Genomic DNA, 17,176 nt, shown 5'->3' with positions numbered 1-17,176 from the left:
TGGGGAGGGCACCTTACCAGGCAAACAACCTCAAACAACAGGGACTGAACTGGAAGGGCAGAGGAAAAGATAGCCCTGGTTTGTCGCAGGTCCTGGGTGAGTCTCAGAAACGCTAGAGAAGCATGCTCAAACAGAGGGCAGAGGAAAGAATCAGCCCTGTGCTGGGTATGAGTGGCACCCAGCAGGTACAGAGGTCAGGGAACTTGAATAAGGTAGGGGACCTGGAGATAAGGCTGTGGCTCTCCTCCCTTTGGAGCCATGGCCAGAGCAGCGGTTCTGCCGATTGCATAACCCTTTATTTGCCCACAGCTACATTTTGTCCAGAAACTCTGTCCTGAAAGGCAACTAAAGAAAACATTCATCAAGCAGTGGGCAAGGAAGGCCGGCAGCAAAGAACAAGGGTGGTCCCTCCTGTGCCAGAGGATGGAGGTACACAATTTTTCAGCCCACTTAAATTTCTCTCTGCCGCCTGGCTTTGGCCACCGCCCCACAGACATGGCGCTGAGTGTTATCCTGGTACTCATGCTGCTATTCGTCATGTTCTCACTCGGCTGCACCATGGAGTTCAGCAAGATCAAGGCTCACTTCTGGAAGCCCAAAGGGGTGGTCATTGCCATGTTGTCCCAGTATGGCATCATGCCCCTCACTGCCTTTGTCCTGAGCAAGGTCTTCCGCCTGAAACCAATTGAGGCACTGGCCATCCTCATCTGTGGCTGCTCTCCTGGGGGGAACCTGTCCAACCTCTTCACCCTGGCCATGAAGGGGGACATGAACCTCAGGTAAGACTGAGGGATGGGATATGGTGGAGACGTCATAATCTGGGGAAGATCTGGGCTGGAGCCAGGGAAGGGGGAAGTAGGAGTTGGATTAAGGTTGGTGTTGATAGTCAAAGCTTTATGCTAAGTTGGGGCAGGCTCTAGAGTCTTTTTGGTTTAAGTACCAAGTGAAAAGTGCCAAACTGGTCCAGAAACATCTTAGACACCCCTGACCTCCCAAAAGTGTCTTGAGGATTGATTTAAAGGAATGCAGATTTCAACCAGAATCCCTGAGAACTGAAGCCACCTAAACATGGCATGGCATTGGCCCTGAAGCTAAAAATCTAGGAGGGGCATAAAGGGCTCTGCACATTCCAGGGAGACCAAGGTGACTTGGGACCAAATGAACATCTCAAATTCCTGCAGAGACTCCAAAGGCTCTCCCCCAGTTTCTAGGCATCCCAGGTATACTGAGGCCCTTCACCCAGTTGTCAGAGACCTTCGTCCTGTTGTCAGATGTAGTGAGATTGCCATTGGAAGACATCTCAGGTAGAACTGAGGTCCCAGCACTTGCCCAGGTCAGGCAGGGTCCCACTCAGTTTAACAAGCAGAGAGAAAGCCAACAACAGCCTGAGCTCAGAGCATCCCAACCAAAAATCAGCAAGGTCTCTTCCCTGAACTCAGTAGCAGAAGCAAAGCCTCAGGCTTAAGCCAGATCTCCTCTGGATCTGTCCTTAGTGGAGATGTTCAATGTCAAGTGATGCAGGGAACCCAGAGCCTATCTGCTTGGGTCCATGTGCACCCTGCCTGTGGCTGAACTTTAGAGAGAAAACTAACCAAGAAGCCTCTCCTAGTGAGGCAACACTAGTGAAACTCAGAGGAGGGGCAAGGTTTGTCACACCTACGTGTCCCAAGAAAGCCAGGCTAAACCTTAGTTCTGATACAGAGGAAATTCAAGTCACACTAGTCAGAGAAGGGGCACTCTGGGGGGATCTGTGTAGCTGTGGAAGGGATAGAATGGGAATGGGGTTGGGGACCGTACGAAAGACAATGGGTGAGCTTTTAAGGGTAACCATGAGTCCCATTCTCACCAAGTGGTAGCTGCTACTGAGTCCTCTCCAACATCAGCTGCTCTATGAGGAGAGAGGCCTCCCCCTCTACCAGCTTGTGGTGAGTTCAAGAGGATGGCTCCTGGGCTCGGCTGCTTGCTCAACCTCAGGTTCCAAGTTCCAGACTCAGCCATGGGTGTTGATATGGCCACCTTCTGTCAAAGTCCTTTCCTCCCAAGCAAGCCTGTACTACTCATACATAGTAACCATGCCTCATATCCCACTGGCTGAGTGTGGATATTACCCTCATGCCCTGCCAGACTTTGAATGCCAGTTGTCCTGAGAATTACTACATGCATTACAACAATGATAGTGACGGGAGAAACTTGCACTAAGCATTCTTTCCAACAAAGTCGAAATTTAAACATCTATATATGGGTTTTGCCTGCATATATGATTCTGTGCACTACACGTGAGCTTACCGCCCAGGGAGGCCAGAAGAGGGCACTGGATTCCCCTGGAACTGAAGTTGCAGATGGTTGTGAGCTGCCGTGTGGATGCTAGGAATCAAACCCAAGTTGTCTGGAAGAGCAGTCAGTGCTCTTAACCACTGAGCCATCTCCACGGCCCCCCACAAAGTCCCACTTTATTCTCTTAATACCCTTGTTGTCCACTGTATACACCCTGTACTGATTCTTGTTTCAGAAGCTGACATGGAGGATACATATAAGACTGAGTGCTGTAACTGACCACATTCACAGATGAGGAAACACTCTTAGAACTTAACACCTTTAGACAGGCTGGCTGGCTGCAGAGCTGGTGCACCTACTCACATGTCTTGTGAGCTAGCCTGTCCACATTGACTGAGTGAGCGGAGGAGGCTGCCCATTAGGCTCAGAGGCACCGGCCCCTCTGATCAGACATGCATAGGGGAATGCAATTATCACAGTCTCCTGCCTTTCTTTTCTAAAGATACTTATTTCTATTTTATATGTCTGAGTGTTTTGCCTGCATGTATATAAGGACACTGTGTGCATGTCCTGGTATCCACGGAGATCACAAGATTGCACTGGATCCCCTGAAACTGGAGCTATAGACAGTTGTGAGTCACTAACTATGTAGATACTGGGACTTGAACCCTGAACTTCTGGAAGAGCAGCCAGTGCTTTTAACCACTGAGCCAACTCTCCAGCCCCAAGCTTTCTGCTTCTCAAAAGAAGATTGAGTCTCCATTTTTAGGTGAAATTTTCAAAAATTTCAAACATCATCAAGTCATCCAAATGCACCTAAAAAGCTGTACAAACCAAGCAGTGTCTAAGGGTCATATGTGGTTCCACGGTCTACTTTGAGGCCTCGTTTTAAGCTATGTTCACTTAGAGTTAGAAGTAAATGGTGAGGATCCAGAGAATGGCTCAGCGGTTAAGAGCACTGACTGCTCTTCCAGAAGACCTGGGTTCAATTCCCAGCACCCACATGGCAGCTCACAAGTATCTGTAACTCCAGCTCCAAGGGATCAGACATACACCCAGGCAAAACACCAATATACATGATGTAAAAGTAAACAAATAAAAGACACATTTTTAAAAAACGAAGTAAATGGTGGGTCTCCTATTGTTCCATTTTACTTGCTAGGGAACAGAAGTCAAGAAACCTCCAACAGTCTCCTAAGAGCTGAGCAAAAGAGGGCTCAGTGCCCCCTCCCACGGTTCTTCTGTCTTCCAAATGCATTAAGTCTGAGGGGACACCAGACGGCCAGGCAGGACAGTTCCTTTCTCAGAGACACATAGGCAAGAGAAAACACCTAGAGGAAGTGAACTTGTTAGGAATAGCCTTGACTCTTGCCATCCTCAAACTCCTCTGCACCCTTTTAACCTGCTGGTCCCAAAACAGAGCCCAGGACCAGTGGCCAGGAAGACAAAAGGTGTGGACACCACCCCAGGATCCCTACAAGTTCCCCACTATGACACGGGAAGCCATTGTGATTCCTACACATTTCCCACTTTATCAGAGGGACTGGACCGTCACTTCAGTGCCCTCAGCTTGTGCCTCTGATCTTTCTACTCCTTCCCAGTTTACAGATTAAAAAAACAAACAAACAAAAAACAAAAAGCAGGACCTGGGCAATGAGCTCATTCTTAAGCAAGAAGAGGCTAGGTACAGTGGTGCATGTCTGTCATCCCAGCTACCTGGGAGTCCATCTCAAATAAAAGAACTTGGAAGTAAGCCTGGTAGGGTGGCACAGGCCTGTAATGCCAGCCCGTGGAAGGTGAAGGCAGAAGGTGTCAGGAGTTCAAGGTCACCCTCCATTACACATGGAATTGTAGGTTACATAAGGTCCTGCCTGAAAATCAAAAACAAACAAGAACAAAACAAAAACAAACAAGAAAGGAAGAATGGGAACTCAAACATGCCATCCCACTAATAACTAGAAACAAATTCCACAATATTGCAATGGTCCCAGTCTTAGGAGCTAGAATCTGGAGGTCACCTCCCATCCGGGTCCTTCAGGGTAAACTGAGGATCACAACAGTCACAGATGCCAGCAGGTTGGGAATGGATATCTCTGACAGTTCCTCTGACTGCAGAGGAAAATGCCTGAGGTTCTGGGAACATGGTCCTTACACATCTAAGGCACAAGGCATACAACGTCCCAGAACACACTCTAGAACTCCTGACACAAAGCCAGAGTGTGATGTCTCAGGAGGAGAAGACAAACACACAACTTGTCTTTTATAAAGAGACCAATAGCTTGAACAGAAACCACACCCTGCTCAATCTCATTCCATCTACCACACCTCAAAGAGAGCACTTCCCAGGACGTGGCTCCAGCAATACCAAGAACATTTTTAAAAACTCTTTTGTTTGTATGTTGTTGTTGTTTTGTTTTAGGTTGTTTGTGACAGAGTCTCGCGTAGCCCAGGATGGCGTTGAACTTACTGTGTAGCCAAAAGTGACCTTGAACTTCTGATCTTCCTGGCTCCACCTGGCTGCCGAGATTACAAGCTGCCACCATCATTCCTGGCTCTCTAGCTCTGTGTTTTTTTTTTAATATGTGTGTGAGTGTGTCTATGTATGTGTGGCCACCTGCTGAGGCCAGAAGAGGCCTCCAGAACCCCTGGAGCTGGGGTGGCAGGAGGTTAACCCACCCAGTGTGGGTCCTGGGAAATGAACGTGGGTCCTCTGGAAGAACAGCAAGCATTCTTAAGGACTAAGCCATTTTTCCAGCCCCTGGCTCACTCTTTTTAAAGATTTATTTCTTTACATGTCTTATGTACAAGAGTGCTCTGTTTTCATACACACCAGATCCCATCACAGACAGTTGCGAGCCACCATGTGGTTACTGGGAATTGAAGTCAGGACCTCTGGAAGAGCAGCCCAGTGCTCTTAACCCCTGACTGTCTCTCCCCATGCCCCCCCCTACGGCTCTGCTTTCTTTTTAAACTATCCCTATACATTCAAGATATTCTGAAACCATGTGATAATTGACTGTCTTTGCATATTTTAAATTTGGTATCAACAGGTCATACATTTGACAATTTGCTCTGAAAGCTGGTGTTTTTGCTTCCTGACCAAAAGCAACTTGGGGAGAAAGGGGTTTGTTTTACCTTGCAGCTTATAGTTCTTTGTCCAGGGATGTCGAGGTAGGAACTCAAAGCGGGAGAGAAGCAGAGGCCATGGAGGAGTGCACTCCTCATGACTTGCTTAGCTTTTCTCAAGCACCCAGCACCACCAGCCTACAGGTGACACCACACCAGTGAGCTGGGCCCTTCCTCTCAATCCTCAATCAGGAAAATGTCCTACAGACTTCTGCAAGCCAATTCTATGGGGGCATTTTCCCAATTAAGATTCCTTCTTCCCAGATGACCCTAGTTTGTGTCAAGTTGACACCAAAACTAACCAGCAGAGTTAGGCATGTCAGGAAAATACCTCCTGCGAGTATTTAAACTGCTGTGTGGTTTGCTGCACTTAGCTCTTGGGAGACATTCCTCATTCCATGGCCTCCCTCGTTCCCAGGTGAGAGCACGTGAGGTAAGAGCAGGAACTGGAGATTATGGTATTCCCACATCATCTGAGAGGAAGCCTCCAAAGCTCTTCCACCTCACACTTCCTCAAGCAGGAAACCTGGTTTTTTTTTTTTTAAGTGCCTTTGTTTGTTTGTTTGTTTGTTTTTGTTCTTCCAGACAGGGTTTCTCTGTGTAACAGCTCTGGCTGTCCTAGGACTCACTTTGTAGACCAGGCTGGCCTCAAACTCAAGATCTGCTTGCCTCTGCCTCTCCAGTGCTGGGATTAAAGGCGTGTGTACCACCACCACCTAGCTTCACATGGAAATCTTAAATCAACTTAGAACTTATTTTTATGAGTGTTCTAATCTTACATTTTCCATCAGAATGAATATTAAGCACCGTTCATTTTTTTTTTTTCCTCCAACACTACTTGGTGCCACCTCTGTTACTAGTCAAATATGGTTATGCTTTTATCTGGACTCTTTCATTGGTCAATGTGGCTGTCTTTTGTCAGTGCATTTTCTTAATTACAGTGACTTTACAATACAGGTCACTTCATGAAAATGTTAACAGGGTTCCACCTTTCTACTCTTGCACTTGAATTTTAGGATCAGCTTTCAAATCTATAACATTTCTAGAATTTTGATGAACTTTTCATTGAACTTATACGTGTGTGTGTGTGTGTGTGTGTGTGTGTGTGTGTGTAGCTTTCTTTTTACCTGCATGTCTGTGAACCACATACCTGCCTGATGTCCAGGGAGTCAGATACCCTGGAACTGGAGTTACAAATGGTTGTGAGCTGCAGGTGGATGCTGGGAATTGAACCCAGGTCCTCCAGAAGCTGCCAGTGCTCTTAACCCTGAGCCGTCTCTCCTGCCCCAGCATTTACACACAAGCTTTGAGACTATTTTCGCTTATAGTTCCAGAGTGATAGTAGGGAAGGCATGATAGGAGCAGGGAGTTAGATAATCAAATCATCCTTATACAGGAAGTAGCAAAAGCAAACAGGAAGTGGACAGGGCTATACAACCTCAAGCCCACCCCTAGTAACATACTTCTTCCAACAAATCTCTCCCACTTAAGGATCTATAACCTTCCCTAATAGCACCACCAATCCAGGACCAACTACATGAGCACATAGGGGAAATTTCTTTCCCAAACCACCTCACCACTTTATAATCTCGTCATCCCATTCTGCCATGAATATAGAATCGCTCTTACGCTCTTCCTCCGTACCTTTCTATGATGTTGTAGTCGGGTTTCTGTTCCTCCCTGCCTGTTCCCAAATAACCAGCAGCCACTTTCCAAATAACTGGAGACTTAATATAAATTATAAATGCTCAGCCAGTAGCTCAGGCTTGTTACTAATTAGCTCATACATTTCAATTAACCCATGTTTCTTATCTATCTTTTGCCGTGTGGTTGGTTCTTGGTTTGTTACCTCATTTTCTATGCACCCTGCTTCCTCAGTGGCTGTCATCTTCCCTGACTCCGCCCTTCTCCTTCCCAGCATCCTTAGCTTGGTTGCCCACCTATACTTCCTGCCTGGCTATGGGCCAATTTAAACCAATTTGAGTGACAAACTTTTACAGTGTACAAGAGGGTTATTCCATAGTTTCTTCAGTAAAGATGTCACTCCTTGAAATTTATTTCAAACTATTTTATAATTTTGATTACAAATGCCATCTTTAAAAGAAAAAAACTTTTGAGGGATGGAGAGATGGCATAGCAGCTGAGAGCACTAGTTGCACTTCCAGAGGACCTGAGTTCAAGTCCCACCACCCACATTGCAGCTCACAACTGTCTATAGTTCCAGTTCCAGGGGATCCAACACCCTCACACAGACAGACAACAGGCAGACAAAACACCAATGCATGTAAAATAAAAATTAATCATTTAATCCCAATTTATTATATTGCTCATTTAGAACCCTTTTAATTTTTGTTATAATGAAAAATTTCCTCTATGATCAATCAATCCTTAACCCAAAAAAATCATTTTCTCTTCCTATCCACTCCTATTTCTCTTGCTGTCTAGGGCAACATATAAAAGAGGTAATAACACAATGTTGTTTTATTCCTTTTATTGATGAAAATCCTTTTAACTGTTTACCACTAAACTTGTTTAGTGATACTTTTAGTATAACTTTTAAACATTGAATCTTGAATTTCTTTCTGTGCCCATTTTATTATGGTTTCAATATTGTAATATGTCCAAAAGCAACTTGAGGGAGGAGTAAGGGGTTTATTTTGCTTACACTTTCACATCACAGCCATCATTGAAGGAAGTCAGGGCTAGAACCTGCAGCAAGGAACTTAAGCAGAGGCCATGGAGGTATGCTGCTTACTGAGTTGATGCGCGGCGGCAGGCGGAAAAACCGTACATGTTACACTGAGTTGCTCCTCATGGCTTGCTCAGTCTTTTTGAAGAATCCAGGACCATCTGCCCAGAGCTGGCATGCATAGTGAGGTGGGCCCTCCAACTCAATCATCAATTAAGAAAAGGTGGTTTTATTTACATTGGAATGGCACCTTCTTCAATAAAGCATATGGGGTTGAAGAAACTGGACAGGTCTGTGCTTGCTTGTATCCTCTATCAGGCACTTACTATGTACAACTTGGAATAAGTAAAAAAAAAAAAAAAAAAAAAAAACACAAAACAAAAACAAAAAAAAAACTCTTCTAGTGTTTATTTAGCATCTTTTGAGATGGCTGGGCAGAAATAGGAAGTAAAACTGCAGGCAGAGAAGAGGGTATAAACAAACAGGAACTCACTCTGTCTGCTAAAGAAGTAAGGTGTGGCTATGGCTTGCTCCTTCTCTCTGATCTTCAGTTTATTTGTACAAGCAAGATTATCACCACAGAATAGCATGTTTACTGCCCAACAAAGTGGCATAAGATATGCAACAGTGTCTGGCACACAGAAGGTACTCAAACATCTAACTGGCTTTTTATTTGTTCTTACCTTATTTCCCACTCAGCATTGTGATGACCACCTGCTCCACCTTTGCTGCCTTGGGCATGATGCCTCTCCTCTTATACATCTACACAAAAGGGATCTATGATGGAGATCTTAAGGACAAGGTGCCCTATGGAGGCATTATGATATCACTGGTCATGGTTCTCATTCCTTGTAGCATAGGGATCTTCCTCAAGACCAAAAAGCCACAGTATGTTCCCTACATCATCAAGGTAAGAACTGAGGGCCCTGCTTAAATAAAGCATGGTAACTAAGCAACTGCCACCACAGGCTGCTTAGGAGAGCTCTTTGACTCACTAGAAATTCTAGTTGGATGCTGGGTCACTTGGTAAGGGGCAAGTTCACCGCATGAGCACATGCTGGATCGGGTACTCACATTCCAAGATGCAGTAGAGATCCCTTTTCATTAACATGCCCCCAGTGACCTAAGAACCTTTCTTTAGGCTCCCACCCTGAGGCCACAGTACTTCCTAGTAGCATCTATGGGCATGTGGAGAGGTGGGTGGCGATCACACTCAAACCACAGCAGGCTTCCCTCATTCTTGGTATGTGTACCTTATAGAATTGTAATATGCACAAATACTTCTGAAAAGTTAGGAGAAAAAGTTAACACAGTAGATAGACACACACACACACCCTACCTTACACTGCAATTAATAAAATTAAACTTATAAGCCCTCTTTGCTTAAGTTTCTGCCATACACTTTGAGGGCTTGCTGTTGCCTCCAGAGTTTGTCATTTGAAAAAGGTAAAAAAAGTAACACACAAAAGAAATAAAAATCCAACAATAGCAGGCAAGTAAGTCTGGTGGTTTTCTAAGACTACTGAAAGCCAGAGTGGTCGGGCTTCTTAGAGAGGCTTGAGCCAGACACACAGGTTGGGATTTATATAAGTACGGAGAGGCCAAATAGAGAACAGAAGGCAACAGGCAAACTTGGCTAACGAGGTAGAAGAGACTAAGGGGAAGCATACAGACTTCCAGCATGGCACGGAAAGATTTAAGTTCACAGACGTCTGAAGGAACACTGTGGTCACAGAAGTTACCCTGTCATTGCTTGTCCTTAGAAGAATGTGAAATTTCATCCTGTTGCTCAACCCTTGTCCGCCTCCTATACACAGCAAGTTCCAGGTGGCCACCCAAGAAGGACCACAGCCAGGAAAAAAGTAATCATACACAGGAGTAAAGTGGAAACTAGAGTCACGTCACAGCGCAGCCATTACAAAATAACTGATAACCAAGAATTTTTTATGTATTTCTTTATTCAAAAGATGAAAAGCCAAGACAAATTTACACATTTTTGTCATTTTGGAACATGCTGCAAAGAGCATGGAAGAAAATTTACATCCTTGTTTCATAATGAAAATGCTGAGTAGTCATTTTACCAGACCCTATCAAAGGTTCACAGTGGTGTATAGAAGGTACAACTACAAAGTTAACTTTAGGACAAAAACATGCCATTGCCCAGAACGTGCTTCTTTCTACCCCCACTTACCTGGAGGGGGCAAGATGGATTTGCAGTTTATGATAATGCTAGTACACATTTCTGGAACTTTCCCACCTTGTTTCCAGATCACAGTGAGCGGGCTTCTCTTTAGGGTTTCAGATCATTAGGCTACCTGGTTTAACCACCTTGTATTGTCAGCTTTGCTTCTAATGACTTGGCAAGTGTGGTTCACCCTATACAGTGCCTCTCAACTTTCCTAATGCTGCAACCCTTTATCACCTCATGTTGTGATGACCCCCAACCATTTTTTGTTGCTAGTTCACAATTTTGCTACTATTATCTTTGTTTTCCAATGGTCTAAGACAACCTCTGAGAGTCATTTGACCACCCCACCCCCCCGAGGGGTACAACCCATAAGTTGAGAACTGCTGCCCTAAAACAATGAGGTTTCTCCCTGTAATGGAGGCTAAGAAAAGCGCCAAGATACTTTTAGGGAGTCTTGTACAAATGTTTACAGACTGAAGACATCAATATAAGTATCGGCTTCATGGGACCAGGAATCTCATCCCTTTGCAGCTATAGCACAGAAGTCACTGAAAATTTCACAGCACTCTGAGCTATGTCAAAAGCAGCTGGCTGTGCTTGTGTTTTAGCCATTGAAATATTAGCAAATATTTAAGTTCCCTAGCTACTTATAAGGAACCCCCCATAAAAAATGACCTCTGCTTATTCCTGTGTTTCCCCATTCCTGTGTCCACTCCCACCCTTCTAATGGCCTCTTCTTGTCCCCATGTCTAGGGAGGGATGGCCATCACTTTCTGCCTCAGTGTGGCTGTCACAGTCCTGTCTGTCATCAACGTGGGCAACAGCATCACGTATGCCATGACACCACCATTACTGGCCACCTCCTCCCTGATGCCTTTCTCTGGCTTCCTGCTGGGCTACGTTCTCTCTGCTCTCTTCCAGCTCAGTCCAAGGTAGGTCTCTTAGGGCCTTTCTTAAGGGCAGAGCAACTCCTGGCATATAGTCAAGGGCACCAACTGAGCAAGGGCTTTGTGGGCAATGAGAAATACTGAAGGCAGTAATAGTGAGGTCTGCCATCTCCCAGTGTTGAGGAGCTCCCTGACAATTTCTCACTGGGGTAGCTTTTAACGCCACTGCTAATTTTCCTTCTTGCTCTTCTCACAAGAACAATGTAGGATGGAAGTTACGTTTTGAGTTGTACTCCTAGCTCAAGTCTTCAGCTATAGTGCAACCCAACTCACAAATACAGCTACTGTAAAAAACAAATAAATAAACCTAAGGGTCAGTGGGAACATCAGAGGCCTGTGTTGGCGGAACTTAATGTGGATTATGAATCATAATGGAAATGTGTTTTCCTATGGTCTTAGGCAATCTCTGTGGAAGTCACTCAGCCCCCAAGTTGAGAACCACTGTATTAGTAGAATCTCACCTTATACCCAAAGAGATGCTCATTTTCAAATCCACTATTGCAGCCATGTTGCGAAAGATGAAATTACTGTGTATGCCAAGGTTTCAGCATCAATCCACAAAATGGAAAGCAAAATTAGGGAAGTAAAGCTTTCAAAGATTCATAGTGGGGATGACATTTGCTTTGTGGTAATAAGTTCTAGAGTTAAAGATATGTTAGCTACAAATGGACACAATAAGAAGCCTCTCTCCGACATTTCAATCTCCTGCTGTATAGTCAAAAGTGCAACTAGTGGACTAACAAGCTTTTTTTTTTTTTTTTTTTTTTTTTTATTTTTGGGGTTTTTTGGTGGTTTTAGAAATCACCCTTTTTTTTTTGGGGTGGTTTTTTTTTTTTTTGTGGGGGGGGGGTGGGGGCCCCTCTAGCCTGGCTCTTCAAACTCAGATCTGGCTGCCTCTCTGCCTCCCGAGTGCTGGGATTAAAATCATGAGCCACCAACACCTGGCTACAACACAATCTTTTATAAACTTTCTGTGCCATTTCATCCCCATCCTTCCCAGGGATAGATTGGCATGGAGTCAGGTTGACTTTTTCCAAACCTATGTGTATTTCAACTTCCTGTTTCTTCCCACCTTCCTACACTGGAAGCTGTAGATCTAAAGTGTCAGAAGTTGTAAGGGTAGGCACAGCAACTGACAACTGTCTTTTCTGTTAAGCACTTTTCCCCACTTCCTCAGGTGCAGACGCACTATCAGCATGGAAACAGGATTCCAAAATGTCCAACTCTGTTCTACCATTCTCAATGTGACCTTCCCCCCTGAAGTCATTGGACCACTTTTCTTCTTTCCTCTTCTCTATCTGATTTTCCAACTGGCAGAAGCATTGCTCTTCATTGTTTCCTTCCGGTGCTATGAGAAAATCAAGCCTTCCAAGGGTGAGTACTGAATCATCTCCCCTTTGAATACTACCACTGGACCGGAGCTACCAACAAGAGGTTCCGAGCAGGGACCTGAACCAGTGTAGCACTAAAAGCATGCTAGACTTAATAGAGTGAAAGTCATTTCCATTAATAGCACTGTCATTAGTTGAGAAAATCCAGTTTTCTCAGGGAACTGAGAATAGACTACTTAATAGACTACAATAATACACAACTATCTTGGATTTTTATTTGGGAAGCTTCAGCATTCATACAGTATCCAGTCTTCTGTAACCAGGTCATCCTGCTTCCCCCACAGGGAAAGCATAAGACAGCTCTAATACAACAGACTTCCAAGAGTCCATTCTGGTTACACAATAATTTAATCACAAGCTTCTTAGAATAGAGCACTTTGGTTTCTCTGTATAGCCTTAGCTACCCAGAACTTACTCAACAGACTTAAGTTTGCCTCGAACTCGAGATTCATCTACCCGGGATACTGAGATTAAAGGTGTGCTTGCTCCACCACCACATGGCTTTGAGCACTCTTCATAAAATGTGTGCCAGGGCAAGTTTATAATAATCAGAACATAATTCAGCCTCAAAAAAAAAAAAAAATTCAGCCTCAAAAGCCTGGCCCTCCCTCAAAGTGCTTCTGAGTGGTTGGAGAGATGGCTCAGCAGTTTAACACATGGTTGCTCCTCCAGTGGACCCACAAGGCGCAGTGGATGCCCTCTTCTGGCCTCCATTGATACTGCATACAGTGCAAGGGCGTACATGTGTAAAAACAAAGTGGCACCTTTGTGTGAGTACATGCAAAGACCCATGCAATCAGAACTCCTGAGTAAATTCTTTCCATGTGGATTTCAAGGGTTCAAACTGGCTTAGCATTGAGCACTTTCACCTGCGAAGTCCTCACCAGCCAGTGTACTCTAACCATTTTTTTTGACACTGAATATTTAACTGAGTAATATGTACAAAGTATAAATACTGTACTGTACCTCCATCTTTTGTTTTCTGTATGTAGTTCAGGATAGCCTCAAACTGGAGATTCTCCAGCCTCTAAGCGATCAAATACCATGTACCATGTCCAGGCATATCTTTTTTATAATGTTAATCAAACCCAAGACTTGGCATGCTAGGAAAGCATTCCCCCACTGAGTTACACCCCCAGATCCTTCATGAATGCCTTTTAAACAAAAAGCTCAACAGGAACTGTGATTTGCATCTCAAGACAGATTCAAAACAAGTAAGTAATAAATACTGTGGTGGTTTGAAAGAAGATCCTTTCTGCCTTCCCTTCCTTCAGAATTTAAGTCATTACTACTTATCCAACCAAACCCACCTTTTCTCTCTACTGCTTTATTGTATGAATTGTTACAGAGCGATGAAAATCCTTATTATTAAGTAATAATCCTTATTATTAGTAATCTTATTACTAAGAGCTAATTAATACATTCTGAAAGGGTTGAGATTCTAGATATGACGCACACCCTCTGGAGTCTTGTTTTGTATTTGAACAAGTTTTGTGTTTGTCTTAGTTACGTTCTATCGCTGATACTAGACACCAGACCAAGACAACTTATAGAAGGGTTTATTGGGAGCTCAGAGTTCACAATCATCATGGCAGGGAGCATGGCAGCAGGTATTGCACTAGAGCAGTAACTAAGCATCCTGATCCACAAGCAGGCAGACAGGCTAACAAGCAATGGTGAGGCTTTTTAACAGCCCACCCAACAACTGACACACCAACAAGGCCCAACAGTTCCATTCTTTCAAACCACCACAGTATTTATTACTTACTTGTTCTCCATTTTAACTTCACAGAGAAAAAAACCAAAGTGATCTACAAGGCAGCTGCAACTGAAGATGCTACTCCAGGGACTCTGGAAAAAAAAGGCACCCACAATGGGAATATTCCTTCTATACAACATAGCCCTCCCAATGGCCTGGATTCTGGTCAGGTGGCAATTTAGAATGCCTATGTGAAAAACTAGAAAGAAATGAACACCAAGCTTTCCTGAATGTTTCTATAGCACTTCCAGCAAACTCACAGAATTATCAAGCCAAAGCCTGAGCTAGAAGGGCAATCTACCCAGGAACCCTCATCTATCCCCAACATGGAATTTGCTATTTGTTCAAAATAAACAAGAACCAAGGAAAGCTGTTCATGTTTATAATTTCAATGCTCAGAAACTCAAAGTCAACCTTAAGGTATGACCATCAAACCAAAGATCTCTTCAGTAGTTATGAACTCTTAAGGCTGAAGCAAACCTGCACTCACCTCTGCTCACTCTACAGCAGTGATATAAACATGGGTTTTTTTTTTTCATTAAACATACCCAACTTGTTTCAAGTAATCAAAAGGAAATAAACTATAATACTAATAGTTCTCTAACTTATGAAATTTCCAATCTTAATTCATTTTCCTTTGCCACATGGCCTGGGTTCAAGTTCAAGTCAATACCAGGTATATAAAGGCAGTGTTGGCATATACCTTTAATCCCAGCACTCGGGAGGCACCAGGCAGGCAGTCTCGAGTGAGTTCCAGGCCAGCCTATAAACAATGTGCCGAACAGAGCTATTACACAGAGAAACCCTGTCTTGAAAAACAAGACACAAAAGCAATTTAACAAGACAAAATTGCCACTCACTACCACAAGGAAAAGGTTTCAACTATCAGAAGAGAAATTCTTAATTAAAGCAGCCAAGAAACAAGCCAGCACAACTACACTTCCTACCACTCCACCAGTTTAACCTGTCAGTGGCTTCAGGCATTCAGAAAACTTGGGTAAGTACTATTATACAGAAAAACATTCGAACCCTTATTTCCTCTATACCTATACATTTTGCTCACATGTCAAAAAACAAAGATGAACTACTGCATACAGTTGAACATGATTAGCTACTTTTGTATTTCTTACCAGTGATCAGGTACAACAGATTAGGGTACCTGTTTGGCAAAGGTACAAAACTGACAGGCATCCACAGGACCACAGCAATAATGACCATTGGGATCAGGCATCTTTACATGTTTTTTAAAAAGCACAATGGCATTATCTCTTGAAAGCATGTGTTCATGTCTGCAAAGGCAGCAGGTGGTTTGCCTCAGGCTTGAGGTCAGCCTAGGCTACAGTTCCAAACAAGCCACAGCTACATAACAAGCAGTCTTAACACCAGCAATTAGGAAGCACATAAGAATGACAAATTGAGGCCATCAGGTACACAGTTGAAAGCCAGCCTAGAGTACATAAGCCAATATCAACTCTCACCACAAAACATTTCTGTGACATTTTGGGGTTCATCTGTTCAATGACTTTTCTAACACCCAGCTGTCACTATGCAAGATGATAACTAATATAAAAAATAATCTAGCATTCAGGCAAGGAAGAAGAACTGAGACATGAAGCTATCCAGAAGTAGATGAAAGGAAAAAACACAATACCAATCTAAGGCTGTAGGACACATTTTAAATCACAGCACTCAATCAGTGGCAGGTGCATCTGAGTTTAAGCGCAGCACATACTGAGAGCAGCCAGCCAGGCCCACACAGTGAAACCTTGTGCCAAAGACTCTCAAGTTTCCCAACTTCTCAAATCTCAGGTCTTAAGTGTTCAACATAAAACTTCATTCAACCTGATACAGTTCCCACAAAAGGGCAGGAGAGATGGCCAATGAAGAGAATGCTAGGTTCTGCCAGTGCTACAACAGTTCCAAAGTAAACAAGCACACTACTAGTCCTAGATCTAGGCTGCTGTTAAGATCAGCTGTTCTTCATGGCCACTCTTACTAGACCACCAAGTAGTCAGCCTTCCTAACAAGCTCTCAACCTTCCCAAAACTACTCCCAAATGCCAACTCCTACTCCCAACCAAACTCCCACTTTGAGTAAGGAAGCAAACAAACTTTTCTACTTCTATTCAACAAGGCAGGATATTAAGTCTAATAAATCTAATCCTAAGTAAGAGATCACTGGAACCAGAAATTCTGGATCCAGGCAGCTGTAGTGATGGCTCAGAGGTTAAAAAACACTGGCTGCTCCTCCAGGAGGCCTGAGTTCAATTCCCATCAACCACATGATGGCTCACAACCATCCATGTGATCTGGTCCACTCTTCTGGTATAAAGTCATACATGCAGAAAGAGCACTCATATACATAAAAACAAACAAATCTTTAAAAAGAGAAATCCTAGTTAACACTTGTCCTTTGAAAAACACCTAAAAGTGTTAATACAGTTTTGAGGACTCTAAATAAAATTCATTTCTTACTGACAGGGCAGCTCTCTCACTATCACAGTGATAGACGTGATTGAATGGTATGGGAATAGACCTAAAGGTATGGAACTCAGCTAGAGATGGCTCAGGATGAGGACATGATGTTCTTCTAGAGGACATGGAGTTTGATTCCCAGCAACCACACAGCAGCTCCTAACTGTCTTGAATTCAAATTCTGAAACACCTTGACTCCCTTGGACACCAGAAATACAAGTGGTACACACAAACTGGTTAAGACGACCAGTTGTTTTGTTTTAATTTCCCATTAAGTCATGTATTAGCCAAGCAGTGGTGGCACATGCCTCTGATCCCAGTAACGAAG

At 43.8% G+C, this 17,176-nt stretch overlaps 1 protein-coding gene across 1 annotated transcript; it reads left to right on the top strand.

Annotated features, from left to right (window-relative positions):
- Nucleotides 1-296: 296 nt before the first annotated feature.
- Slc10a1 (solute carrier family 10 member 1) lies at nucleotides 297-14,728 on the top strand. The gene is made up of 5 exons (XM_051196239.1): nucleotides 297-779; nucleotides 8,789-8,999; nucleotides 11,031-11,209; nucleotides 12,402-12,598; nucleotides 14,408-14,728. The coding sequence occupies exons 1-5, from the start codon at nucleotides 424-426 to the stop codon at nucleotides 14,554-14,556; spliced, it is 1,092 nt and encodes a 363-aa protein (XP_051052196.1). The 5' UTR covers nucleotides 297-423; the 3' UTR covers nucleotides 14,557-14,728.
- The last annotated feature ends 2,448 nt before the right edge of the window (nucleotides 14,729-17,176 follow it).

This window comes from Phodopus roborovskii, unplaced genomic scaffold (assembly GCF_943737965.1).
Source record: "Phodopus roborovskii unplaced genomic scaffold, PHOROB, whole genome shotgun sequence".
NCBI lineage: Eukaryota > Metazoa > Chordata > Mammalia > Rodentia > Cricetidae > Phodopus > Phodopus roborovskii.
Note: the sequence above shows the minus strand (reverse complement) of the source record. Positions and strands in the feature narration are given on the sequence as shown.